At 62.0% G+C, this 25,551-nt stretch overlaps 1 protein-coding gene and 1 non-coding gene across 6 annotated transcripts; one reads left to right on the top strand and one right to left on the bottom strand.

Annotated features, from left to right (window-relative positions):
* Positions 1 to 1,499: 1,499 nt before the first annotated feature.
* On the bottom strand, positions 1,500 to 25,256 carry RALGDS (ral guanine nucleotide dissociation stimulator). Of its 5 annotated transcripts, none has more exons than XM_055541509.1 (18): positions 25,001 to 25,256; positions 15,550 to 15,660; positions 14,132 to 14,325; positions 13,269 to 13,364; positions 12,399 to 12,712; positions 11,771 to 12,069; positions 10,554 to 10,769; positions 10,238 to 10,341; positions 9,712 to 9,796; positions 8,440 to 8,508; positions 7,953 to 8,039; positions 7,462 to 7,494; positions 7,010 to 7,131; positions 6,741 to 6,836; positions 6,272 to 6,386; positions 5,888 to 6,130; positions 4,424 to 4,538; positions 1,500 to 2,515 (listed from the first exon to the last, which is right to left on the bottom strand). In XM_055541509.1, exons 1-18 carry the CDS (start codon positions 25,181 to 25,183, stop codon positions 2,340 to 2,342), a joined length of 2,658 nt encoding a protein of 885 aa, XP_055397484.1. In that variant the 5' UTR covers positions 25,184 to 25,256; the 3' UTR covers positions 1,500 to 2,339. The 5 variants fall into 5 exon arrangements, with proteins under 5 accessions (XP_055397484.1, XP_055397483.1, XP_055397482.1 ...); XM_055541508.1 differs by having other exon boundaries at positions 6,272 to 6,473; positions 13,269 to 13,328; positions 25,001 to 25,255; XM_055541507.1 differs by having other exon boundaries at positions 6,272 to 6,473; positions 25,001 to 25,255.
* On the top strand, positions 11,474 to 11,546 carry TRNAY-GUA (transfer RNA tyrosine (anticodon GUA)). The gene has a single exon. It is a non-coding gene; the product is annotated as a tRNA-Tyr (tRNA).
* Positions 25,257 to 25,551: the final 295 nt, after the last annotated feature.

Below are 25,551 nucleotides of genomic sequence, written 5' to 3' on the forward strand. Positions count from 1 at the left end.
TTTGGCTGGGCTGGGCCTTCATCGCTTGCTCGGGCTTTTCTCTAGTTGTGGCGAGTGGGGGCTCCTGTCTGCTGCGGGGCTCGGGCTACCCACGGCGGTGGCTGCTCCCGTTGCCGAGCACAGACTCTAGGCGTGTGGGTTTCAGCAGCTGCAGCACAGGGGCGCGGTGGTTTCGGCGCACAGGCTCTGTGGTTGCGACTCGTGGGCTCTAGAGCGTGGCCTCGGTAGTTGTGGCACATGAACTTGGTTGCTCCACAGCATGTGGGATCTTCCCGGGTCAGGGATCAAACCCATGTCCCCTGCATTGGCAGGTGGACTCTTATCCACTGTACCACCAGGGAAGTCCCTGTCATTTCTACCTGTTTACTAAATCCCTACATGTTCTTACATTGTCCTCTTGATTTCCTTTAGTTTCTTCTCCACGGTTTCTTTCAGCTGAGCATATTTAAGACAGTTCACTTAATGTCTGTGATTATTTTAATATCTGAGCCTCCTCAGGTATAGTTTCTGTCAAATGCCGTTTTTCCTGTGAACAAGCCCTATTTTCAGTTTCTTGATATGGTCTGTGATCTGTTGAGAACCAGATATTGAGACTTATAACACGGCAGCTCTGGAAACCAGACCCTCCCCCTCCTCAGGATCTGCGTGTGTTGCCTGAGGGCTGCTGTTTTCCATTTCTGCGTCACTTTCCCCAACTGTTTCTGCAAGACCTGTGTTCCTTGTATGTGGCCACTGCATCTTCTGCCCCCCGTCTCAGGGAGTCAGTGTGTGACCTGGCGCAGAGTTCCATAACAGCTGAGGTTCAGCAGCATCGCCTTTCTTCAAGCACTCTCCTGGGTGTCGTGTCTGATAACATACCTCAGCCCCAAAACAATTGATTCTGATAGCTTTTCCCCCAGCTTAATCCTTGTTTCCGTGGAGAGACTGCCCCTCACTCCATCACTTTCTGTCGTGCTCAGCTGCATATGACTCTGCAACCCTGTGGACTGTGGCCCTCCGGGTTCCTCTGTCCATAGGATTTTTTCTGGGAAGAACACAGGAGTGGGTTGTCATTTCCTACGCCTAGGGATCTTCCCAACCCCGGGATCGAACCTGCATCTCCTGTGGTTCCTGCACTGCGGGCAGATTCTTCACCTTCCGAGCCATCAAAATATTATTTTTTAAAACACTGGAAGTTCATAGGTTGTCACTATGCCATGTGAAAGCCCTTCCAAATTCAAATACCAGGGGTTCTGAGGAGCTGTCTCAGCGCGTGGCCCAGTTTAATGATATTGAAGTGAATATACAGTCTGTGAAAGGTGAATGTCTCCATTTCCTAAAGAGAGCCTGAGAAGGCTGGCTGGCCCTTCTTGCTCTTCCTGCCCAAAATAAACCAATAACCCTGGCAGATTTCCTACCTGAACTCAGAACGTGAGAGTCTGTGTCTCGTTTAAATGAGCACGGGCCCTGAAAAGAACAAATTTACTACAACTCTCAGGCTATAGTAGAAACAGGATTTTAATATAAGATTCAAGTCTAGCATCTGCTATTTACAACAAATAAATATTGCCCCTCCCCAACTGGTAAACATTTTTTTTTCACCGTTTATACAAATATTCAGTCCCCCTCCCCTCTCCCCCAACCCCTCCTTTTCCCACTAACCCCCATCTCGCGTGGTCTCGTTAAGCCCAGGATGCGGCAGTGAACAGCGCTTGCAGGGTCAGGAGATCCGACATCGGTGGGACTCAGCCGAGACCATCCTCACCCACCAGTTAGACTCTGGTCCGTGAAGGCGGCCTCTCTCTCTCTTTCTCCTCTCCCCCGGCGGAGGGCTGGAGTGGGCAGTGGGTGAGACTCCCTCACCTTCGGTTGGCCCTGATGATGGACTCTTTGGTGCAGCCTGAGACAAGGCCAGAGTGGTGGGAGGAGAGAACTGCAGTGGTGAGATCTGGTGGAGCAGTGGGTGCCCTGGGGGTGCCCGCGGGCACGGGTGGCAGTGGTCCACACCTGGGAGGGTGTGTGGGCGGTGTGCGGGGGGGCCGGGCCCGGCGGCAGGTGGGGCTCTGTGCCCACTGGCCGCACTCCTTGGCAAAGGTTCAGCTAGTCTTCCGGTTCCAGACAGCAGAAGGCACCTAAGGCAGCGGGTGGTCCACGGGAGGCCAGGTCAGCCTGTCGGCAGAGGCGTCAATCCCGGCCGCGGGGGAGGTCTGCGGTGAGACTGGAGTCTGGGGGTGGCCTGGGCTGGGCGGGTCGGGCAGAGGTGTCCGCCTGGCCTGGCTCACCAAAGTCTGTAAGTGCTGAGCTGCCTGGCTAGCCAGACCCTGGAAAGGGCGGCTCTGTGGCTGGCAGCTAAGGACCGGTTAGAAGATGCCCTTGGCAATCTTGAGTCCCTTCTGCTTCATGCGGGGGAGGGTCGAGCTAGCTGCATGTCTGACCTTTGTCCCCTTGGTGAAGGTCCGTTTCTTTAGGACAAAGTCATAGTTGGCGGCAGAGTTCATGGCGTAGAACACGTTGGCGTTGTCAGGGATCTTCAGCTCTGGTCAGGAAGGGGCAGAGGGTCAGCTGGGCTTACGGGAACCCCACCACACACTGCACCACTTGAGAGCCCCAATCAGGGGCTCCGATACCCCTGCCCGAGGGCAGGCCTGATCCAGAGACACGAGGCGCCCAGTGCAACTCCAGGGCCACCAAGGACCCCCCGTAGTGACACCTGCCTGGGACGCTTTACTGAGGCACCAATGGAAACCAACGACTCTTGTTTAAAAACAGGCCCTGACTCTAGAAAGCCCCACCTCAGCCTGCAGTTGGCAAAGGGTTGCCCTGTCCTGTCCCCTGCTGCCGCCAATGAACAGGATTCTCCAGGTGGAGTAAGTTTTCCAGAACCCAGACCACCTCCCCTGAAACCCACCCAACTTAGGACAAGGGCTCTGGGTTTCTGTGAAGGGCAGGGTTTGCCCCTGGCCCAGCGCAGCGTTTCAGGGAGGCCTCCATGCCCCCTGGGTGCCAGGATCTCAGCAGGCAGCTGCTCTTGGCTCTGCTTCCCACCCTCTCCTCTGCCTTGAGCCATCTATTCCCCACAGCTGGGCTGGAATGTGTGTTCTGGGCTCCATGGTGTGGCTCTTACTCTGGTCCTTAACCTGGCTAGGCCTCAGTCTTCCTTTTCTGTAAGATGGGCGAGTCCCACCCACCCTGTTCACCTCACCTAAAATGGTGCAGGAAGGTGAGAGAGGATTTAGAAAATAACTTCCAGGGACTGTGGCTGAGATGGTAAAGAATCCACCTGCAATGCAGGAGACCCAGATTCGATCCCTTGGTCAGGAAGATCCCCTGGAGAAGTGAAAGGCTACCCACTCCAGCATTCTTGCCTGGAGAATTCCACGGACAGAGGAGCCTGGCGGGCTACGGCCCACGGGGTCGCAAAGGGTCAGACACGACTGAACGACTACTGATGCTTTCTAGGGACGGTAGGGGTCACTGCTAACTGTCTGGGTAATGGCCGTGCGTGGGCGATCAGCTCATGGGAAAGATGGGACGAGTGACGACAATATTTGCGGTTCTGGTGTGTTGATTGTACACGTACATGCGTGAGCATCGTATCTCCTATCTTATCTCGGGATGGGAAAACAGCTACAAAGGACTTTAGTCAGTTGCCTGAGATCTCCAAGCCGATGCTGCCTGGCTCCAAGTCTGTGCTTGTTCCCGATCTTTCCCCGTTTCCCCTTTCTAGAATACAGAGCTGTTTCCCCGTAGTCTCTGTGTTCAGTATCTGCTACGAATTCTAACTTGTGTTCTCTCTAAATTCCCCAAAATTCCAGCTTCCAAGGTGATGGGATTGGAAGGTGGGGCCTTTGGGAGGCCATGAGGTCACAAGGGTGGAGCCCCATGAAGGGGATGTTTGCTCTTATAAAAGGGATCCCAGAGAGCTCCCTACCCCCTTCCACTGTGTGGGGACACCAGGAACCCAAAAGAGGGCCTTCACCAGAACCTGACCACGCTGGCACCCTGACCCGGGCCTCAGAAGCCACCGTGGTGGTATAGTGCTTACACAAGGTCACGTGTGCATGGACTTTCAGAGTCGAGGCTCTGGTCCTGGCCAGCACGGTTCTCTCTGAAGGACACACTTTCCATCTCAGCCAGAAAGTGCCTCTTTGAACGGCCTGTGGACTCAGCCATCTGGCTGCCTGCCCCAGGAGAAAAGCCTTTTCTCTCCCTTCCTCAACAATGCCAGCGCTGATCAGGGTCTCCCACTGACTGTTCATGACCAGGGAAGGCATGAGACAGGGACCAGTGGCCAGCAGGGACCATAGGGAGACCCTGGGCAGGTCAGTGTCTGGACAAAACCCACTTTGACCCCGGTGGGACCTTCTGGGGTGGCAGGCCTGGGGCATGGTGACCCCCCCGCTTCTCCCCCGCTCCAACACCCACCCGGCCGGCCCTGACTTACTTCGATCATCCGAAATAACCTGCACCAGCTCGTAGTCTTCGGGCTCATCCTCATCCAGGTTGTGTTTGTCCATGGCCTTGCGGATTACAGCCGGAGCCTTGTCTTGGCTGGTCACCTGGACAGAGCAGGGGCCGGGCCGTCAGGACAGGGGTCTGGGCTGGGCCCTCAGAGCTGTCTCAGTGCAGTGCGCACGGCTCACAGCCTCTGGCCGGGTGCTGGGGCCGTGAGGGTCACACCAGCTTCTCCTGTTCCTCTGGGGGGGCCTCCATGCAATGATGAGAGGGGTCTTTCCCAATCACTCTTGCCCCCCATTTCCTGCAAGCCTGCCCCCTCCTGCCACACCACCTAGGGAAACTGCCTGCCCCTGGGGGGCTGCTCCCCTCAACCCCGCCCACCCAGGTCAATGGTATCCATGTGGTCTGGGTACAGACAGCATCTGGTCCCGCCCTGGAGGGGAGAGAAGGAGCTGGCTGGATGCCCGGTGGCCGCCTCCATGCCAGGCCTGCATGGCCTACAGGCTGTAATGGAGGACAGCGTGGACCCCTGCTGCTTTGATCCCGAGGGCCAGATCATAGGCAGGCCTTGGACACAGGGTCACACAGGTGACGGTGTTATAAAGGGGTACCTGACCCAGTGGGGGTGGATAGGAGGGTTGTGTTGGGGGGGGGTGGTGTGCAAATGGCTCATCAGCACCCTGAGTTCTGGAGAATGAGAAGAGTCCCCCCAGTGATCGCCCCCCAGCACACACAGCGTTTGTGGGCGACTCCCGCTGGCTAGATGTCAGAACTTCAAATTATATCCGGTGTCTGAGACTGCTGGCCACCAGCCTGGTGCAGCCCCAGCAGCCTCCTAACCGGCCTCCCTGCCCATCCCCCAGGGAGATGGGGGTGGTCCCTGGTGGTCCTCCTCTGCTCCAGCTTACAGGGGCTCCCACCTCCCTCCCCCCAGGTCCAGGCCCCTGACACTCCCCTGACCCCCGGACTTGTCCCCCGACGCCAGTTCCTTCACCCAGGGCCTCCTGCTGCTCCCCCCAAGCTCCAGGCACAAGCCCCTCCCCAACTCAGACCCTTTATCAGGGAGGCCCTGCCTTGCGGCTGCTGAAACCCCTGGTCCACCGCCCCCAGCACTGCTCAGCATCGGTGATCAGCACTGGCCTCTTTAGTCCTGTATCTGGTTGGCCCTCCGTCCTCCCCACCCTACTGGGAGGTCAGCTCCAGGAGGGGGCAGGGATGACTACTGGGGTCAGTACGGGTCTGTGCGCCCGGGGCGGCCCCCGGCTGACCAGCCCACTGGGAGGCCGGCTCCAGGAGGGGGGCAGGGATGACCACGGGGGTCAGTACGGGTCTACGTGCCCGGGGCGGCCCCCGGCTCACCAGCCCACTGGCAGGCCAGCTCCAGGAGTGAGCAGGGATGGCTACGGTGGTCAGTACAGGTCTGTGCGCCCGGGGCGGCCCCCTGGCTTACCAGGATGCTCTTGTACATGTTGCCGTTGTCCACGTCCAGGCTCACCCGGATGATGCAGGAGTCGCCCACCTGCTGGTTGTAGAGGGGCAGCGAGGAGCCATAGCTGCAGACCCCGGACACGGAGCGCTTGTGGGTGCGCGTGCTGGCCACGGGCGTGGTGGAGGCCGAGGAGGAGGATGTGCTGCTGGAGGCTGAGCTGATGCCGGAGGTCTCCGGGGACGACTGGGAGGCTGACTCCCAGAACTGCGGGCAACGGCACGGTCAGCAGGTGCCCCGGGCCAGCGTCCAGCGCGGGAGGGGCTTCTAGCATGGAGCGGGGGACCTTGGCCCAGGGAACCAAGGGCTGGGAAGGGCTGTTGGGGAAGTGGAGGGGGCGGTCGTCACCTTCTTCTCCTGGCCGTCGGGGGACTCTGGGACGAAGCTCATGTTGATCTCCTCCACGTCGGAGCTGGAGGAGCCGGCCGAGTGGACGCTGAGTGCGTCAGCAATGTCTCCGCTGCTGAGGTAGGGGCCATACCTGAGTTGGTCACAGGACTTGGAGTGGCAGCTGCCGCTGGTACTGAGCTCTGCGCTGGGGGCCTGGCGGCTGCACAGAACAGCTAACTTACTGTCCTGTCCCCTAGCCTCTGTGCCGGGTGCTCAGGCAATCACCCCATGGGCTCCAGCCTCCAACAGATCATTTAGCATCAGCCCACTTCACAGAGGCAAAAACTGAGGCTGAGAGAAGTGAGGCAGATGGCCCCATCCCAGGGCAGTAAGTGGAGGAGCTGCGACCCCAGTGCCAGCTGTCTGGATCTCCCCTTGAAGCTTTCCTCACCCCGAGGGAGCCTTCCCCCACCACCTGGGCACTCACTCGCTCCAGCGCTTGACGATGGCCGGGTTCTTCTTGACCTTGAGGGTGTTGCTGGCCGACTCGGAGGGGGGCTCCAGCTCGCACGACAATGTGTAGCTTCAGGACAGAGCAGGGCCATGAGCCTACCAGAAGCCACACTCGGGGCTCTGACCCTGAGCCTGTCCGCCAGACGGAGTCCAGCGCCCCGGCCGTCACCAGTGGCAGAGCCTGAGGCTGACCAGGACCCCAGCCCGCTGCCTCTCAGGCGTGCCCCCACGCCCCGCACTCACCTCTCAGCCTCGCTGCGCCGCTGCACGGCCCGGAACCAGGCCCCGAAGTGCTCCTCGGGCGCGATGCTGTAACTGTTGCAGGCTGACTGCAGCAGCTTGATCTGGGCAATCACTTCGAATTCCTGGGGGCCAGAGTGAGGATGGGATGCTGACGGCCGGGCCGGGGCGGCGCGGGGTGGGGGGCCGGGCCTGGGACAGCCTCTGGGTCCCCTCTTCCCACCTTGTCCTCAGAGCCGGGGTTAAACAGCAACCCCCCTCCCTGAAGCTGTTCTTGACTCGACTTCCTGTCCCACCCTCCGGTGGGAGAAGCTCCCCCACCGTTTCTGTATCCAACTCTCCTCCCAAATGTAACAGGAAGGCGGACGGTGGAGCCAGGTTTCTAATTGGGTGGGACTCTGACCTCCCTTCCCCCCCAACACCTGCCCCTTTCCCGTGATGTTGCGGCCGCTCACCTTTCTCCTCTTCTCGAAGTTGATCAGTCTCCCCTGCAAAGCAGACAGCCAGCTTTCATCAGAAAGGGTCCCCTTGCCCAGATCACCCCCTCGCCCCCGCTCAGGCTGCGCTACCCAGAACAAACGCCAGGGGGCAGCGTAGCACACAGCTGGACCTGGGCGGGATCAGGGCGGTGGCCCGAGGCTCTGGGTCTGGGGACAGCTGGAGAGAATGAGGCCTGGGGCAGGAGGGCCCGGCTACCCTGTGCCCCACTTGAGGGCCCAGCCTCTCTCCACCCACAGCCACTGCCTGAGGGAGGGGCTGTAGCCTGTTCCCCTTGCAGCCCTGAGCCCCACCCGCCAGCACCAAGCTCTGGTCACCGGTTGCTAAGACAGGCAGGTGTCTCCTAGACACAGGGGCGAGGCTCTCGTGAGACGAGGCACGCCCTCTGCTGAGAGTGCAGGGCCAGGGACCCCCAGCCCAGCCCAGCCCAGCCCCTGGGCGCACTCACATACAGATAGTCCTTCATGGCAGTGTCCAGCATCACCAGGTCCGTGAGGAATGTGCCCAGGTAGGGAACGGTGCCCTGGATGACACCCTGTGACATGGGGGGTGGGGGGCCTGATAAGCAAGGCCCAAGGCCCCTCTCCCCCAGCCCCACCCAGGCCCCCCACCTGGAGCACCCTAGGCACCTTTAGTCATCTTCCCCCAACCCCCCTACCAGGGTCCACGGACCCCAAAGTCCCTCTAGTCACCCTCAAGGCTGATATTTGGCAAATCCCCTGGATCACAGGGTCCCTGGCCCCTGACCCCCATCCCCACCACCAAACCCCACTGAGCCCAGCTCTTCCAGGTCCCTGTTCTGGCGGCTACAGTCCCTGGGACACCAGCTGATCAGGACACCACCAGGGCCTGGAGGGGGTCTAGCTAATGGGCATGTCCAGCAACGCAGCCCCAGGAGGGGGGCCCCCGCCGCTCCCAGCCTCAAGCAAACTCACCGCCTCTTTCGGGCGCCTCTGGGCTCGCTTGGGGTTCATCTCCAGGGTGGCAAACTTGGAGGTCCCCTCCTGCAGGGCCGAGGACAGCGTCGGTGAGGCCTCCTGCCCCATCCCCCCTTCTTACGTCACCAGCAGACCGACCTCGGCCTTGGTCACTGATGCAAATGCTCCAGGCACCCCAGCAGACCCGGCTTCTAGAACTGCACCCCTGACCCAGTCCTCATGGGGGTGGGAACCTGGGCTGGCAGCCTGGCCTCCCTGAGCCTGTCTCCTCACCTGGAAAGAGGACTACAGCCCCCCTGCGGGGTCTCCCAGGACTTGGGTCACACCTCCATCACCTGTGCTGCCCACCCCCATCTCCCTCATCTCGGAAGGACTCAAAGAGGAGAGCAGGAATTCTGCCACACCCCCACCCCCCACTGCCGCACTCCGGGGACCAGGTCCTGGCTCAGAGCTCAGGCAGGCCTTGGCGAGAGGGACAGGGACTCGGGGCGCCTGGCTCGGGCGGGGTGTCCGCTGTCCAAAGGCTCCACAGCCACCTGGAGCCCGTCTGGACATCTGCCGCACAGAACTCTGCCCTCGCCCACTCCGGAGGGGTCTCCTGGGTGCCACCTCTGACAGGGGGCGCTGGGGCTGCCGCTCTGCTTCCCCTTTGCTGTGGAAGCTTCTGTGGAGGGGCCCCGGTGAATGCGGAGACCCCCTGCACTTGTCCCCAGCCATCTGGGGTGTTTGTCATGGCCGAGAGAGGCCCCGTGGTGAGAATCCAAGAAGTGTCCCCAGGATGCATTGGCAGGGTCTGCCCTGGAGCAGCGTGAGGCCCCAGGCAGCTGCATGCTCCCAGCCCCCAGGCCCACCTCCCTGGGACCCTGGGCTGGGAGCCCCTGCAGTACGGTCCCTGGGTGGGCAGAGGGCTCGGCCCTCCAGGAACAGTGTAGACAGAGGAGCAGCAGTGCCTGGCTTGCTGGGGACAGGCTGGGCTGGGTAGGGAAGAAACCCGCAGCCTGGATCCCAACTACCCCTGGAGGGGGCAGCTGAGTGCCTGAGGGTGGGGGGAACCAGCACGGACCCAGGGGACTCTAATCTCGCCCCTCACCCCCCCAGAGCTCTGCAGCAGCCCTGCCCCACCCCCTCCCTGTACCAGGGCCTCCTGTCCCCAAAGTGCCCCTGTCCGGCCACCGGCCCATGGTCCAAACAGATCCCAGGAGGAGTTTTCCCAGAAACTTCCAATGGGAATGTCAGCCCCCTCACCCCAGCCCATGCCCCCTCCTCTACCTTGATGAGCAGCTCTCTGCTTAGGGAGTAGTTGTTCTCATCCGAGAAAATCTCCGACAGCTTCTGAAAGACGCGGAGGCTGTCCCTGGAGGAGAGAGAGAGTGGGGAATGGTGTGTGTGTCGGGGGTGGCAAAAATATTTAAGGACCCAGAGACCCCCTCTGCCTGCAATAGTTTTCAAACAGGGTTCCACTGGGCGCTAAGGGCTCCTCGCGCCTGGGGAGGGGCTCTTGTGGCTCACCCGGGCCCCCCACGGCCGTTAGACCATGGGGTGCTGTGTTGATATTAAGTGGACAGAATTGTGTGGCTGTGAGGTAAACAGAGAAACTTCCAGTGAGGCTCAATCCAGTACCCGGCAGAGAAGGAAACCGAGTCCAGAGGCAGAACCGCAGGCCTAAGGCCAGTGGGCCCTGGGGGACCCCGCCCACAGGAGGCCACACGTTCTGGCAAGTCCCAGGCTCACTGGGGGCCGGCCCCCAAACCCGCCGGAGGGCCCTCGGAGCCCCTCTGGGGAGAGGGCTGCCCACCTGGAGACCTCTTCCCACGTCTTCTTCAGCCGGTGGATGGAGTTGCTCTGCAGGGCAGAGAGGATGGCGTAGAGGGAGGAGAAATTCTTGAGGACCCGGCACTCCTGGGGGGCAAGGGGACAGGCCATGAGGGGGACCCAGCTTGCCTGCTCCAGCTTGGGTCTCTCTCGGCGGGGAGCTCCCTCCCGGAAGAGACTGACGCCCTGGGAGGCGCTCTTGGGGCCCTGTGAGTAACGCACCCCCTCCAGGGGGAAGGTCTGAACTCAATCCCAGGGTGAAAAGGGGTGGGTGCCCGGGCCCTGGAGGGTGTGCCTACCCTGGCCACCTCGATCCAGTGCTCCACCACCCTGGCCCTGTGGCGGGCCGACACGCTCCGGTCCCCGAGGCAGGTGGTGATGACGCAGTTGGCCACGCTGTTGAACTGGGTGACGGTGGCGCGCACGGTGGGGGCCAGGTGCTCCTTGCCCTTCTTGTCCCGCTGGGACCAGATGCAGCCCAGGCAGTGGTAGGGGACCACCTTCTTGAACAGCTCCTGGAGGGGGCAGGGGGAGGGTCACCCGGCTCTGCCGCACCCCAGGTACCCCCCCGGCCCCAACCTCCCCAAGGTCCCTGGTCAGAGCTGGAGCTCAGGAAGCTGGGGAGGTGGTGCAGGGGGTGGGGGGAGCTGGCTTGGGGGGTGAAGTCTCAGGGTTTTGTTCCCTGTTCACTGTGGGCGCCCGGCACGTCAACGACCCAGGATGAAACTGGCAGGAGAGAACTAGCTGGGCCTTGTCACCAGCCCATCCTGACTCGCGGCACCAGAAGAGGCTCATGCCTGCCCAGACCAGTGGCATCTTAGCCCCAGGCCGCGGTCAGGCCTGTCCCCTCTGCAGACGCACCTTCACCTGGGTGCTACAACCACAGCCTTTGTCTGCTGCCTGCCCTGGTCTCTCACACACATCAGGCGCCTAATAAATGCAGAAGCTCCTGAGGCCTGCTCAGCAGACCCGGGGCGGGGGGTGGTCCGTGGAGCTGGCGGCACCTCAGCGAGCCCTCCTCTCCCCTCCCAAGTGGGCCAGACCCCACCCAACTTCCGACTGTTCCACCCAATGTCATCCACAGTCAATGCATGTGGAGAGCAGGGTCCCAGGTCCACAGCCTGGAGGGCCACCAAGGCCCTGGGGTGAGGAACCTTGCCCAGTTGACACGTTTATAACAGTGGCACTGGAACTTGGGGCTGGACACCTGCTCTGGGCTTCCCTCATAGCTCAGTTGGTAAAGAATCTGCCTGTAATGCAGGAGACCCAGGTTCGATTCCTGGGTGGGGAAGATCCCCTGGAGGAGAAAATGGCAACCCACTCCAGTATTCTTGCCTGGAAAAATCCCATGGACAGAGGAGCCTGGTGGGCTACAGTCCATGGGGTCACAAGAGTCGGGCACAAGTTAGCGACTAAACGACCACCAGCTGCTCTGGACGGGCCCCAGAGGGTCTGGGTGGCAGAGGCCAGAGGGAAGGGGTGCCCACGCCCACCCTTGCCGAGACAGGTTGCCTACCGCATCCATCAGTGTGAACTGCTCTGCCACAAGGTCAGGAGGGAACGCCAGGAGGTGGGGCTTCTCCTCCCCCAGCCCATTCTCTGTAGCCACGGGCAAAGGCCAGGGGGGGTCTGGGGCTGCAGGCGGCTCGAGCTCTAGGGTTTGCGAGAGAGCCAGCTCGAGTTCTGGAGGTGGCGTCGGAGCTGGCGTCAGGGCTGGCTCTGGGGCCAGTGCCGGAGTGGGCTCGAGGTCTGGGCCTAGTGTGGGCTCTGGCTCGGCAGCTGGTTTCAGAGCTGGAACTGGAGCTGGGGACAGAGCTGCGAGAGGAGAAAAGGTCAGCGACACGCCTGCCCTTCCAAGACAGAAAGCATGCCTCTGCCTTCCAGAGAAGCCTTGGCCCCAAACCCCACAACAGAACATCATCCCTGATGGCGGTGCCCATGCAGGCACTCTGAGGTCAGTCTCTGCTCCCAGCCCAGCAGCTGCCGTGGGGGCTCCCCCGAGTCCAGCACCTACCCCGCTCTCCTCACCCTCCGGCTCTGCCATGGGGCTGCCCCCGAGTCCAGCGCCCACCCTGCCCTCCTCACCCTCCGGCTCTGCCATGGGGGCGCCCCCCTGAGTCCAGCGCCCACCCCACCTTCCTCACCCTCCGGCTCTGCCTCGCCGAGGTCTGCATGCTCCAGCTGGGCCAGGAGGAGGTGGGCCCGGCGCTCCAGGTCGGAGCCGGGCATGTTGAGCTGCACGTAGGCCACCAGCTGCCTGAGGCAGGGGAAGTCGGGGGGCTGAAAGAAGTCCTCCGAGTACTGGTCCAGCCAGGTGCCCAGGATGGAGGAGATGGCACTGGGGGTAGGCGGGCGGGCAGCAGAGTCAGGGCCTGGCCTTTCCTTCCTCTTGGCCCTCCCCTGGCACCCTCTGGGGGCCGGGCTTCTGGGCTCGCCCCGCCCATCTGGATGCCAAGGCCTGGTCAGCAGGGGGGGCAGGCAGTCTCAGCTGGAGGGAGCCCTCTGTCCACAGTGGCCACCTCCCCCTTCCTGGGAGAGCCCAACTCACTCCTGTCTGCCCCCACCCCCACACTGGGCCCCCCACCCCACTCTTGGCCTCCACCCCCACTCTGAACCCCCTACAAAGGGAACTGCAGGAGGGCAGGCAGGGCTGCGCCTGCTCTGTTCATTGGTTTGGCCTGGCTGCGCTGCGCACAGTAGGCACTGCATAAACATGGGAGGGAGGAGGGGACAAGCAGAGCCCCCTGCCGGCCATCATGAGCCTCCTACACCTGAACTTGGTCTCAGGACCCAGCTCTGAGCCCCCTGCCTCCCGCCTGCTCCCTGGACCTGGGACCCCAGCCACTGCCCTCCGACCCCTTTCGTCCTGCAGAAGCGCCCAGACCTCGGCCCTCCAGCGGGAATCACAAGATGTAGGGGAGCCAGGGTTCTGCCCAGGCCTCTCCAGCCTCAGCCCCCACCATTCCCCACCCTGTAGACGGGAGACCCTCCCACCAGGCCCGAGGTACACTCACTTTTTGAGTTGGTCCTGGGGTCCGCCGTCCTCGCTGGAGTAGGGAAGGATGCACCCGTATCTAGAGGAGGCCGTGAGGACGTCACATCTACCGTACCTGCTATGACGTCCAGCGTTACCGGCTGACCCCCCGACTCGCACGGAAGCCCGGGAGGGCAGGATTCCTATCTGCTCCCTTCCCTGAATTAAGCCAAAACCCCAGAAAAGTGCCTGCACACAGTAGGTGCTTCATACAGATCTGCTGAATGAATGAACCCCAACCAGCACCTTACAGACACCTGAGTGGCCTCGGGCCTTCTGCCAGCCCCCAGTGATCCCTGCTCTGGCTAATCCCAGGAGGGGACCCCAAGATAGGCTCCTGAACTTCCTTTACAAATGGGAAGATGACTCTGCCCAAAGGCTGGAGGCAGAGAGCTTCTTCATGGGGGGAAAGAGAGAAAGCATTAGTTGCTTAGTCATGTCTGACTCTCTGAAACCCCATGGACTATAGCTCGCCAGGCTCCTCTGTCCACGGGGTTCTCCAGGCAAGAATACTGGAGTAGGTAGCCACTGCCTTTTCCAGGGGATCTTCCTGACCCAGGGATTGAACTGGGTCTCCCACATTGCAGGCAGATTCTCTACTGTCTGAGCCACCAGGGAAGCCCCTTCACGGTGGAGGAACACCTTAATTAAAACCACGCCAACCCTCAGCAGCCCTTTCCACAGGGCCGGGTGTAAGGCTGCTAATCTGACGGTCCTGCCAATGCTGTGAGGTCGGGCCTCCTGCAGCCTGCTTTCACAGGAGCAGACTGAGGCTCAGAGAGGCAAAGCGACGTTCCCAAGACACACAGCCAGTGGGTGGGCAGGGAGGAGCGGGGCACTCACCTCTTGAACAGCAGGTCCAGGACCTGCTGGGTGGTGGTGAAGGCTCGGTAGGTGCACAGGAAGATGGTGACATAGGAGAGGTCGCTGCCCTGGAAGGCGGGCACCAGGTGCTCCACCAGCTTCTCCAGCGTGCCCGCCTTCACGGTCCGCACCTTGCAGGTCTCATACAGGTTCAGGGCCGACTCATTTTCATACTGCGGAGACACAAAGGAGAATGGATGGTCAGCTGCAGCACTGTGGCCCAAGGGGTGGGCAGGGGGGCGGGTGGAGCTCAGAGGAAGTCCCAAGTGCTCGGTGACCTCTGGCCGGAGACAGGAACGTGAGTGCCCTGAATGGAACGAGGGTCTCAGCTCGGACTGGAGGAGGGGATGATAAAAAACAACTCCTTGAGGTTATTTTATTAGCTGAGTAGTGGTCGTAACTCATCAATATGAGGAGTATCATCCCCATGAGCTCTGGCAAAACAGACCCATTCTAGAGGTAAGAAAACAGAGGCTCATCCCCCGGGTACCGGGAACAGTGTGTCTGGACACAGAGGCTGTCGGGGCAGCACTGGGGAAACGGCTGTAGAAAGGAATTCGGCCCAGGTCCCGGGGAGTGAAAGCCTGAGTCACAGTGGCAATCGGCCTCCTTTCTGAAAGGTTGTGCATCCGTCAGGCCCCTGCTCCGACCTGGAAGGGTTGTGGGGCTGGGCTCCATCACAGTGATTATGGAGAACCATATACAGTCGCCTGAGCCCTTCGGGTTTTTTTTTTTAAAGTCCTAGTAAGTCAAATGATGTAAGGTTGGAGACATGTGGAAGGGCAGTCAGGCTGATGGCCACCCGTGACAGTGCGAGGCAGGGCCTTCCCCAGCGGTCCAGTGGTTAAGACTCCACGCTTCCAACGCATGGGGCGCAGAACCAACCCACGCGACTGGGGACCTAAGATCCCGCGTGCCTGCGGCGTAGTGTGGCCAAACAATAAAACAAATAAAGGAGGACACCAACTGATTATCCACAACGGAAAAAGAGAAAAAGAAAAAAAAAACTGGGGCAAAATGCATAAATAATCCCTGCAGGGTAACAACCTTGGAGAACAGGCCCCCTTAACACAGTAGATTTCCACATATATGCCTATATTTACTTATCTTTTCTTGGGTTAGTGCAGCAGCTCACTAATCTGACTGCTGCCCCTTCTCGCCTCATTAAAGGCGATCCATTTCTATAAATTGCCGGTCTTGTTCTTTTTCCAACCTTGCCTTCTCTAACTTCTTTACCCACAATCCCAGCCTAACGTGAAGGGAAAGAGCATGAAAGTGTCTTTTTGATGTTTCACACAAATAAGAGAGCAGTGGACTGTGGTCTGGGCTGTGGGGGGCAGGGTTGGGGCCCAGATCCCTGTGGGAGGCCCCTGGACCCCGGGCCCTCCCGCACTCACCCCAAGCCAGCGCTGGCCCTTGCTGGCGCCGTGGTGCACTTGGATCTTACGCAGGGAAATGGAGTAGATGACCCCGTTGACCAGCTCCTCGCCGATCTCCTGCGTGGAGCTCTGCAAAGACAGTGCCCGGCCGCCGGGCGGGGGTGTCAGGGCCTGCCCGGCTGTGCGGCGATGGTGGGGGTGGGGGAGACACCCCCGTGCCACCTTCTGTCCCTGGATGAGGCAAAGGGGGGTGGCCACAGGGACCTCCAGTCCAGAATGGAACAGGCTCAGAGCGGGAGGGCTGGGGACTGTCCTCGGGGCTGCTGGCACTGCCCCCAGCCCCGCGTCCTCACCCCACCAGCCAGAGCGACTGGACAAGATGCACTCACCAAAGTTTCAACCACAGTCTGCTCTGGTCCTGGGCGCCGCCCCTGCCCCCCCTACTTCCCGCGCCAAGACGAGAACGGTTCCTGGTCATTTCACAGCTGAGTACACCGCAGTGGACGGAGCTGGGAGGGACCATCTGTCCACGGGCACACCACCGTGGGCAACTAAACGGCAGACCCAGGAACCAAGGCCCTGACTCGGCCAACTGCCCCTGGGGGCCCTGGTCCCTCCCCGGGGGCCCCGCTCCACAGCTGACCCCTGCCCTGGAGTCAGCACCCTGGCTCTGCGGCAGGTATGGGCATCCTCGATGGCCACAAGCCGAGGCGCTTCCTTCCCCTTCTGCTCATTCATGGCCTCATGCCTCTTGGGCAACCAAGGAGTTCCCAGTTCCCTGCCTGTCATCATATGCATGGGCACAGCATGAGAAGGATGGCGCCCGGACTTCCACAGAACCACAAACCACAGGACTTGCCCTGGGCCAGAAGTGGGGGGTGGGGTCATCTGGCAGCTCCTGGACCCCCGGCAGAGAGGCCCTTGTTTTAAAAGGTAGCCACCCCTCCCACGGGGCAGACAGGCTTTGTTGGGGGGGCTTCACCAAGGCCTGATCAAGGCCTTGGTCATTGCTGCCCTGGGGTCCACACTGTCTCCTCTCCCACTGCTCCTGACCAGAGATGAGGTGAGCTGGAAGTTGGGGAGGGTGGAGAGGGGGGTGGGGGCTAGGAGTAAAGAGACAGAACTCTGCGAGTTTAGGGAGGAGCGGGGAGGTGCTTGCTGACGGGGCCATCAGTCACAAGGTCAAAGCCGGTAGCTGGGATCTCGGGTCACTGGCCCCGCTCAGAGAAGGCCCAGTGAAAGCGCTGACTCAGCCTGGGCCCCGCCAACAGCCCTTCCCTAAAGCCCACTGCCTCAGCGGGGGCCCTGGGTAGGCACCAGTTGCCCAGGGTCCTGTACCCCTGGACATCAGTGCCCTCGGGGCTCAGGGCTGAGGTGGGCGGGTGGCTGGGCCTCTCACCTCCTACCTCCAGGACTCTGGGAGGGTTCCGGGAGGCCTGGAAAGCCATCCTCCGGAAATCCACTTCCTCTGACCTGAGGCCGCCCTCCCACTCCGGGCATCGCACCAACGGGAAAGCCAGGGCAACATGCCGGGGCTCCTGGCCCTTCGCCTCCTCAGGAGAGAGAGCCAGGCGTTTCTGGGAAGTCAGCAGGGAACCCACAGGCGGAGGTTCCCCCAGCCCGAGCACACCCTCCCACTCTGCACACCCCTACAGCCCACACTCAGGGAGGTCCAGCCCTGCCATCCGGAGGAGAAATCCCCCGTCTTGAAGCAGAAAACCCCAGACAGATGCTTAGTGTCCTCCCTGCCTCACACATCCCTCCCCCGCCTAGAGGAGGCCACGGTGCTGGGTGACGTCAGGGGCCTGCCATCCACCTGCCAGGCCAGGGCCCTGTCCACCCACCTCTGAGTCTCCTCTGGGGCTCTCGGGGCAGCTGGCCGGCCCTGCCCGGGATTCATGTAATCCTCCAGCCCTGCCCCCACCCGAGGGGCCCCCTCCCGCCAGCCGGGTGGGGGGCGGGGCGGGACGCTGAGAGCCGCACAGGCTACGCTGGGGGGGGCGGGGCTCACCGCCCCGTCACACAGATGGGGAGCTGCACCAGCCCCGCGGAGCCCACCCACCCTGTCCCCCCACCCCGGGTCCCTTCACAGCAGCAGCAACAGGAAAAAAAAACACCACCACCAGATCGTCCAAGCAGCGCAGAAAGCAGGCGCCATTTAAACCAGCTACCGAGAGACAACAGCGGAGAGGCCTCCCAGGAGAGCTGCGGGGCGGCGGGCCTGGGCACAAAGCCGTCGAGCGGGGCATCAGCTGCCCGCTCCCACTGCTCTTCCAGGGCCAGAGAAGGAGAGTGGCCAATAGCATTTGCCCCCGGGACCCTCTGGGGCAGGAAGGGCAGGGCCCTGGCCCCAGCAGGTGACCCATCCTGTTAGCAGAGCAGACAGCGCACAGGCCTGGGAACTGGGAGCCCATGTGGGCGGTACCAAGCCCCGGTCATGCTCTGGCTGCGGCTCGGGGCCGCAGCGGGAGGGAGTGGGCAAGCAAACAGCAGATGCCCTGAAGGCAGGTGTCCATAGAGTTGCCCCAGCTCTTGAAAAACATTGAAAGTGTTCATGGCTCAGTTGTGTCTAACCCTTTGTGACCTTGTAGACTGTAGCCCGCCAGGTTCCTCTGTCCCTGGACTTTCCCAGGCAAGAATACTGGAGTGGGTTGCCACTTCCCTCTCCAGGGGCTTTTCCAGACCCAGGGATTGACCCTGACTCTCCTGCACTGCGGGCAGATTCTTCACCGCTGAGCCACCTGGGAAGCAGCGGAACACAACTCCATGAGGGCGGCCATGTCCTCAGAGGACAGTGCCTCCCATCCCGCCCCAAGCAGGCACCCACAGATGTGTCCCCGGGGCCCCATGGGACCCAGCTGGCAGCTGCCCAGTCTTCTACCACCTGGGTCTGGAGGGAAGGTGGTGAGATACTGCCGGGCCCTGGTGAGCAGAGGCCGGCAGGATGGGCACCAGGGCGCCCCACAGCACCCCCGCCACCCCGTCCCTCAGAGCACAGCCCAGAGGCTCAGGGACAAGGAAACGGCTGGGGTGGTGGCGTATGTTAGGGCACCACCTGATCAGCCTTCTCAGGGTGATGGGCAGCAAGGTGCTGCGTCCCCAGCTGACTGCAGGCTGAGCCCCAAGCCCCTCAAGGCAGAAAAAAACGGATCAGCCAGGAGCTGATTCCACCCGTATTTCAGGCTAGACCCGCCAGGACCCACTGGGCCTTTCCCAGCCCCGCTGTCTCCCGCAGGAAGGTGCTCGTGCCTGCAAACGTGGAGGTGGCCCTTCTCCCACCCTGGAGACCCCTGCACTCCTGTTCACCTGTTCATTTCTGGTGGAAACTACACCAGAGCCATGCAGGGCCTCCAGATCCATGGATGCCTCCAGCTGCAGGATGCTCCCTGCCCCAGGGGACCTGGCTGAGCGGGGAGGCAGGTGGAAAAGGAAGGCTTGAACCCACACCACGGTCTCCCTGTCCCCCCGATCCCCGGTGGGCAGGGGCTGCACATGGAGAAACCTGGTCTCGCTCAGGTCGGGCTGGGTGAGGCGGGTGGTGGTGGGCCCCACATGCACAAGCTCACTGCTCAGGGACCTGATGGCACCCTGCTGAGCTGCTGCTGAGGGCCACTGAGTCACAGAGGTCCCCTGAGGCCCTCAGCCGGCCACTCACCAGCACCTGCAGCCCTGGACACACGAGGCCCCTCTCCAGTGCCCACCGGGCCCCAGGGTGCTGTTTCTCCTTCAGGGCTCTGCTCCCAGCTTGGCTGAGTCCCGCAGCCCCCAGCCTCAGTGAGCCTGTCTGAGAGAGGGGCCAAGGGCAGCAGCACTCAACAGGATGAGGCGGGGGAGTCACGAGAAGGGACAAGTGTGAGGAAGGACCAGCCCCAGGAACGGGGCGTGAGGACACTGTTACTGGCGAGTTGACGCGGGACACGGGGCGGGGAAAGCCTCTGGGAAGACCTGCCAGACGCCCTGGGAACCTGGGGGAGGGCCAGGTGAAAGGGACGGTGGGTCATTCTAAAAGTGCCAGGAGGAGGGAACCAGGCCTGCGGCTTTCTGACCTCTCAGCCTTTTGCTGGAATGCCTTTTGTTGAAAAACGTGAGGAACACAGGCTCCTGGGTTTGAAGACCAAGTCGCACGCCCATTTTACACAGATGGAGACTGAGGCCCAGGGGAGACGGTCAAGGGACCTGGTTCATCTCTCAGAATGTGTGCCCAACAAGGCAGGGAGAATGAAAAGGCCAAGTGTGCGTGACCCTCCCGGTGTGCAACAGGGCCTCGCCCTCCAGCCTGCCCCCACCTCAGGTGGGTGGCCTGGGCCCTGGGCCGGAATAGAGCCTAGCTGAGGGCGGACAGTCAGTGCTGGATAGAGGTGGGCCACACTCCTGGTCCCCAGGTACCACACCCCAGAGGCGGCCTTGATAGGGGGAACCACACGAGGTTCCTGGGTGGCAGGGCAACCAGAGAGCTTAGTGACCCCAGAAACTGGCATTTGGGGACTGGCCTGGGCTGAGCCCCACAGAGGCTGACCCATCTTCCCAAGAACCTTCCCGGCCAGCTTGAGCTTCGCTGCTCATCAGCATTTAGAAAAGAAACGTGCTTCCGGGGGAGGAGGGACCAGACTCCAGGCTGGCCTTGCCCACTCAGGACCGGCTCCAGACTGTCAGGCCTCCAGGGACCAGGCCTGCAAGGGGGCCTGACTGGTGGCAGCGGAGGGGAGGGGCACCTGTCTCGGGCGGGGGGAGTGCCAGGCAGAGCTGGCTGACACCACCACCACGGACACAGCATCCAGCACATGTGGGCATCTCCTGGGTGCCACGCCCCTCGCACACCCGTCACATGTAATCCTCCTGACACCTCACTTATGGGTGGGAGCTGATCTCCGTCAGGAGCCAGGAAGAGGCAGCCAGGGCAGGACTGAACCTTAGCTTGGGCCCCTGGTGTCCATGAAGACACACCCAGGCTTCCATGCTCCACCTGGACCGTGGCTACGGCCAGTCACAGCGTCCACGTGGAGTCCAGCCCCTGCTCAGACAGACACTGGAGGGAGACCAGAGACGGGACAGGCCTCTTCAGATCACACAGCAGGTTGCGGGGTGGGCGTGCACCAGGGCCCAGCACCCTCAGACCCCCACCTCTCCACTGAAACGGGTCTGGTAAGGGCTCCTGTCACGGGGTGGCCAAGGCAGCCAAGGCCCAAGCTCAGCTGTAAGAACCTGGCCTGGGAGCACTGCGCTGACCAGGCTGGCCAGTGTCCTCTCGGAGCCCTGGGCACAGGCACTCCCCTGGCAGCTTGTCAGACGACATAATGGTGGCAGGCATGCCTAGCCGGCCCTGACACGGTGCCAGGCACTGGTGGGGACCACTTTGTCAGGCTGCCTGTCTTGTTCAGGCCTCGCCAGAACCCTAAGCGGAGAAAGTGGCATTAAGCCCATTTTACAGATAAGAAAACCAAGGTTCAGGAAACGAGAGCAGGTCGAGGGCTATGAGGGGCTGAGCCAGGCTTCCAGCCCAGCTCTCCTCCCTTCAGAGCCCAAGTCTGGACCAGCCTACGTGGAGCTGCCCCCCGGGGTCAAAAAGCCAACATGCCTCCAGGCGAGACCACAGAGCTGGCTGTGCCAGCATCTGAGGCTTCCCAGGGGAGGTGGGGTGGCAAAGAAAATGTCAGGCCACACCTGCTCCCAAGAGCTCCTCAAACCCCGCCCCCCTGCTGGGCACCCCTGCCCGGCTCCCCAAGCACCATACCCCACCCCCGCCACAGGCTGGCCAACAGATGGAGACTGGGGCCACTCAGAGACCCCCTCCTACACCAGGCTGCAGGTTTCAACTCCCACCTCCGCAGCACTGGGTTGAGGACAGTGACTTCGCTGGAGCCACAGGTCCAATAATGCAGCGCTTCTGGGTTTGGGAGGCTGGGCAGCATGGTGCCACGCATGGGGACCATCTGGGCAGCTGGTCCTCGACTGCCTGGGTGCAGCCTCCTGAAACCACCCCACTGGCCGCTCGAGGGCTGTAGGTGGCCGTGCTAAGTCCCCTTCCAAAAGCTCCTGACCAGCAGTGAAGACGGGGCCTGCAAACAGCTAACTGCTGCAAACGGCTAACTTCCAGACTGGGCACAGGGCTGACTCCTCCCAGTGCTGATCCCCACCACTCACTCCTGCTCCAGGGCCATCCTGGAGCCTCCGAGGAAAAGACCAGACCAGTGCTGGAGAAGTCCCTCCCCCAGATAAGGAACAAAGACAAAGACGCAGTACCAGCCAGACTGGCCCCCACCTGCCTCTTCTCCTAAGGAGGAAAGCAAGATGGGAAGTGGGGGGCCCAGCAGGTGGCAGCCGGTCAGTCCCCCTCTTGAACTTGACAGGCTCTGCAGCTATCCGAGGCTGTCCCCTTGGAGTCTGCCAGGAGGCCTGCTTGGAAGAGGATGGTACACAGGCTTTTGCACACACACACAAACATACACACACACCCCTTTCAGATCATGCCTCTTGGCCTGAGGCTAATGAGCCCTGGGGGTTAGACTAGAACCCTGCACACCCTGAAATCCAGAGAACAGACAATGGGGAAGGAGGCGGGGAGGCTGGAGGGAGACAGGTTTCCCCCTCACATCTCTGAAGCCCTTCTCCTTTCATTCCACGCCCACGCTGAGCTCAGAGCTTCTAGGCTTATGGCCTGGGGTCAGAATCCCGCCCCTGCCACTTACTGGCAAATTTGTGCAACTTAGTGCCTTGGTTGTTCCATCTGTTCAAAGGACGGCAGGCAATTGTGACCCCAAACAGACCCCATGCATGCACACTACTCGGCGCAGAGCCTCCCACCAAATGCAGCCTCATACGAGATATTATTTAAACTCTCAGGGTCCAGCTGTGGGCTTATTTCTTCCTTGAAGCTCTTCCCCGTGTCTTTTGGCCCAAAGCACTTTCACCTACCTCTGGTCTCTAAGCACCCCTACCCTTCACTAACCATGGGGGGCTTCTGAGCTGCCTGGGCCTGGTTCTGGCCCCTCCACAGCTCCCCTGTCCTCCAGGGACACTTGTAATGATCTCACCATGAACTCAGCCCTGTCCTTCTCCGATCCCCGTGGGCTCTTGTACACAACAGGCGCCCAGCAGAGAACACAGCCCGGGTTCAAATCAGGGCTGCACTCTCACTGGCTGCACGTATGTTCAAGGACTCTACTTCTCTGAGCTCCAGCGTTAATCACTCAGTACAACTCTTTCTGATCCCATGGACTATAGCCCGCCAGGCTCCTCTGTCCATGGGATTCTCCAGGCAAGATACTGGAGTGTGTTGCCATTCCCTTCTCCAGGGGATCTATCCAACCTAAGGATCGAACCAGGTCTCCCGCACTGAGGGCAGATTCTTTACCACCTGAGCCACAAGGGAAGCCCTCTGAGCTTGACACATAGTCAAGAGGGTTGGTCAAAGTGAGCTTGAACGAGGGAGTCCTGACTGCAGCCAGTATGTGCTCCTGACTCTGGGACCCATCCCCGCCTGGCTGAGTTGGTGGCCTGCATGGAGACAGGGGCGCGAGCCCAGGGACTTCCACGAAGCACGGAACCGTGCTGGCCGAGCTGGGTCAGCAGTGGCTTGGCTCCGAATCATGAAGACGAACAGATGCCCAGATGTGCGAGGACATCTGGCAGCCCTGAGAGGGAAGGACGGGGTGGAGGCTTGGTAGGAAAAGGGGGCCTGGGGAGGAAACAGAAACTGCCTCGTGGTTTCCAGACAGGACAGGGACCACAGGCGGCCGCCTCAGCTCTGGCAGGCCACCGCAACCAGGAAATTGGCTGTGGGGGGTGGAGGGGGGCGGTGTTGGCAGGAGGGACAGGGACTCCCCACGCCCTCCCCCAGCTCACGGTAAATGGTCATTGTGTTTGGTTTCCGGCAGTGGCCTTCTCTCCTGCCAGGACCCTGGCTTTCCTGCACTAGCCAGAAGCTTCCCCTTTGATATCTAAACAGCGGCCGCGGCCTGGAGGCCAGTGCTGGGGCCAGAAGGGAGAGGCGAGAGGGGGCAAAGGCAGGCAGACCCCGGGGCAGGGGCAGGCCTCAGATCTGCACTCTCCCTCGGTTCCTTGGGGATACAGATGGATAGGGGGAGGGAAGGAGGGAGGAAAAGCAGCCTGGCGGCCTGCCCCTGTGAGTGCGCCGGCTGGACCCTCCAGCACACAAAGCCCGAGGAGCTGCCAGACATAATGAAAGTCAGATGAGCGCTGGGCTGGTGTCAGGCCTCCCGCCCCCACCCTCCCAGGGGTCTCATTCCAGCCACCAATGAAGACCAGAGCTGTGGGTGGATGAGGGTCGGGGAAGAGGCCTGGCCCCGCCACCGCCTAGCTCACCAATAAAGGGTCTCCCAGGCCTGCCGTCCTCCCAAGAGTTACCTCCCCCCTCTCCCCACTCCCACACTGGACAAGATGTGCTTTATCCTCCTGTAACTACGCATCCAGACCCTGTCTAGGCACTGGGGTCACACAGAGAGAGGCCCAAGACCCAGGCTGGCAATCACAGCTCACCGGGGCCTAAAGTAACAACGTGGGGGATACCAGCATGGGGGATCAGGACCTCCACTGAGCCCTCTGACCCAGGAACGGCCTCCCTCCGTTCAGGCCCCAGCCCCCGGATTCTGCTACCTTGGCCCCAGGTAGGGGGTCAGAGTCACGGTCAGGCGGGAGGAGGGGGATGGCACTGCTCCCCATGACCCACTGGCCCCCTCCTCCCAACAGCGCACTAGAAACAGGAGTCCAGCCCTCACCAAGTTCATGAGAGGCACACCCCCCTGCTGAATCCTACCCGACCTTCACAAATTCAGGGTGGAAGCGCATTTTCTAATCAAGCAGAAGGGAGGTCACCCCTCCATCTGAGAGGCCCTTGTGTCCGCCTGGACACCTGGCCCACAGGTTGGGGGCCTCTCTCCCTCCTCCCGCCCACCCTTTTGATCAGCCCTGAACATCAGAGTCCACTTCTGCCCTCCAAAGGGGCTGCCTGGAAGGCCGCTGTGGTCCTAGCCACCCCTGAGGATTCCCGGAGGCCACCGCCCTAATCGCTGGTGCACCACCTGAGTTTCGAAGCCAAACCGCCTGAGCAGGCCCCCTGGCTGGCCACGGGGATGAACTACGGCCCAGCCCTGCGGCCGGGAAAGGCAGACTCAGAGCAGACGGAGACCGCCCGCGGGAACACGTCTGCCCGGGTTGCAGGGGCAGCGGGGCGGGCAGGCACTGGAACGGAGAGGATCCCAGAGCCGGATCTGGTCCCGAAACTGTTTTGCCCGCCGGGCGGTCGCCCCTACGCCCACCTGGCTGCCCTGGGAGTGGGCGCAAGGACGGGCGTTTCTGCGGAAGGACTCTCCCGCCGCACAACTCCTGGGCTGGGGGGTGGTAACCACCACCACCACCGCCACCACCACTCGCGGTGGGCGATCCGCTAAGCGCGCTGCGTCCCCACCCACTCCTCGCTCGGCCGAGCGCCGGGCCGGCGAGGCTCACCCACCTCCAGGCGCGGCAGGTCAGGGTCGAGCTGCGTGAAGCTGTTCAGCACCACCGGGCAGCTGTCGGGGCCGCCCACCTCCAGGCGCACGGCGTCCCACACGCTGCGGCTCCGCCTGGAGCCCGGAAACAGCGACTCGGCGCCGCCCGCAGGCCCGGCCGCCTCGGCCCACATGCGCTGCACCATGGGCGGCTCGAAGCGGCGCGGGCGGCCGGCCGGGCCGAGGGACCCGGGGCGGCGCGGGCGCGGGGCCGGCCCGGCGCGCAGCGGGGGCGGCGGCGGCGGCGGCGGCGGCGGGCCGCGCGGCTCGGCGCTGCCTGCGCTCTGCGCGCGCCAGCCGGCCCCGCGGAGGTCAGACCGGGGGCGGGGCTGGCCTCCGGGGGCGGGGCCTGCGGCTTCGAGGGTAGGGGCTGGAGTCGCCGGGGCGGGCGGGGCTGGAGACGCTAGAGGGGCGTGTGCACGCGCGCGCGCGAGCGTACCCGCCGCGTGTTGCTGGCTGTTTGCGTCTTAGGGAAGAGCACGTGTCGTGTGTGTGTGTGTGTGTTGCGGTCCTG

The sequence above is a fragment of the Bubalus kerabau genome, chromosome 11, assembly GCF_029407905.1.
Source record: "Bubalus kerabau isolate K-KA32 ecotype Philippines breed swamp buffalo chromosome 11, PCC_UOA_SB_1v2, whole genome shotgun sequence".
In the NCBI taxonomy this organism is placed as follows: domain Eukaryota; kingdom Metazoa; phylum Chordata; class Mammalia; order Artiodactyla; family Bovidae; genus Bubalus; species Bubalus kerabau.

Bases quoted from the DNA above. Each gene is read 5' to 3' on its own strand.
- RALGDS (XM_055541507.1), bottom strand. From the start codon at position 25,183: ATGGTGCAGCGCATGTGGGCCGAGGCGGCCGGGCCTGCGGGCGGCGCC. The intron at 15,661-25,000 runs GTGGGTGAGCCT...CTGTCTTTGCAG, and splicing joins CTGACCTGCCGCGCCTGGAG to AGCTCCACGCAGGAGATCGG. The intron at 10,770-11,770 runs GTAGGCAACCTG...TGCCCCCTCCAG, and splicing joins AGTTCACACTGATGGATGCG to GAGCTGTTCAAGAAGGTGGT.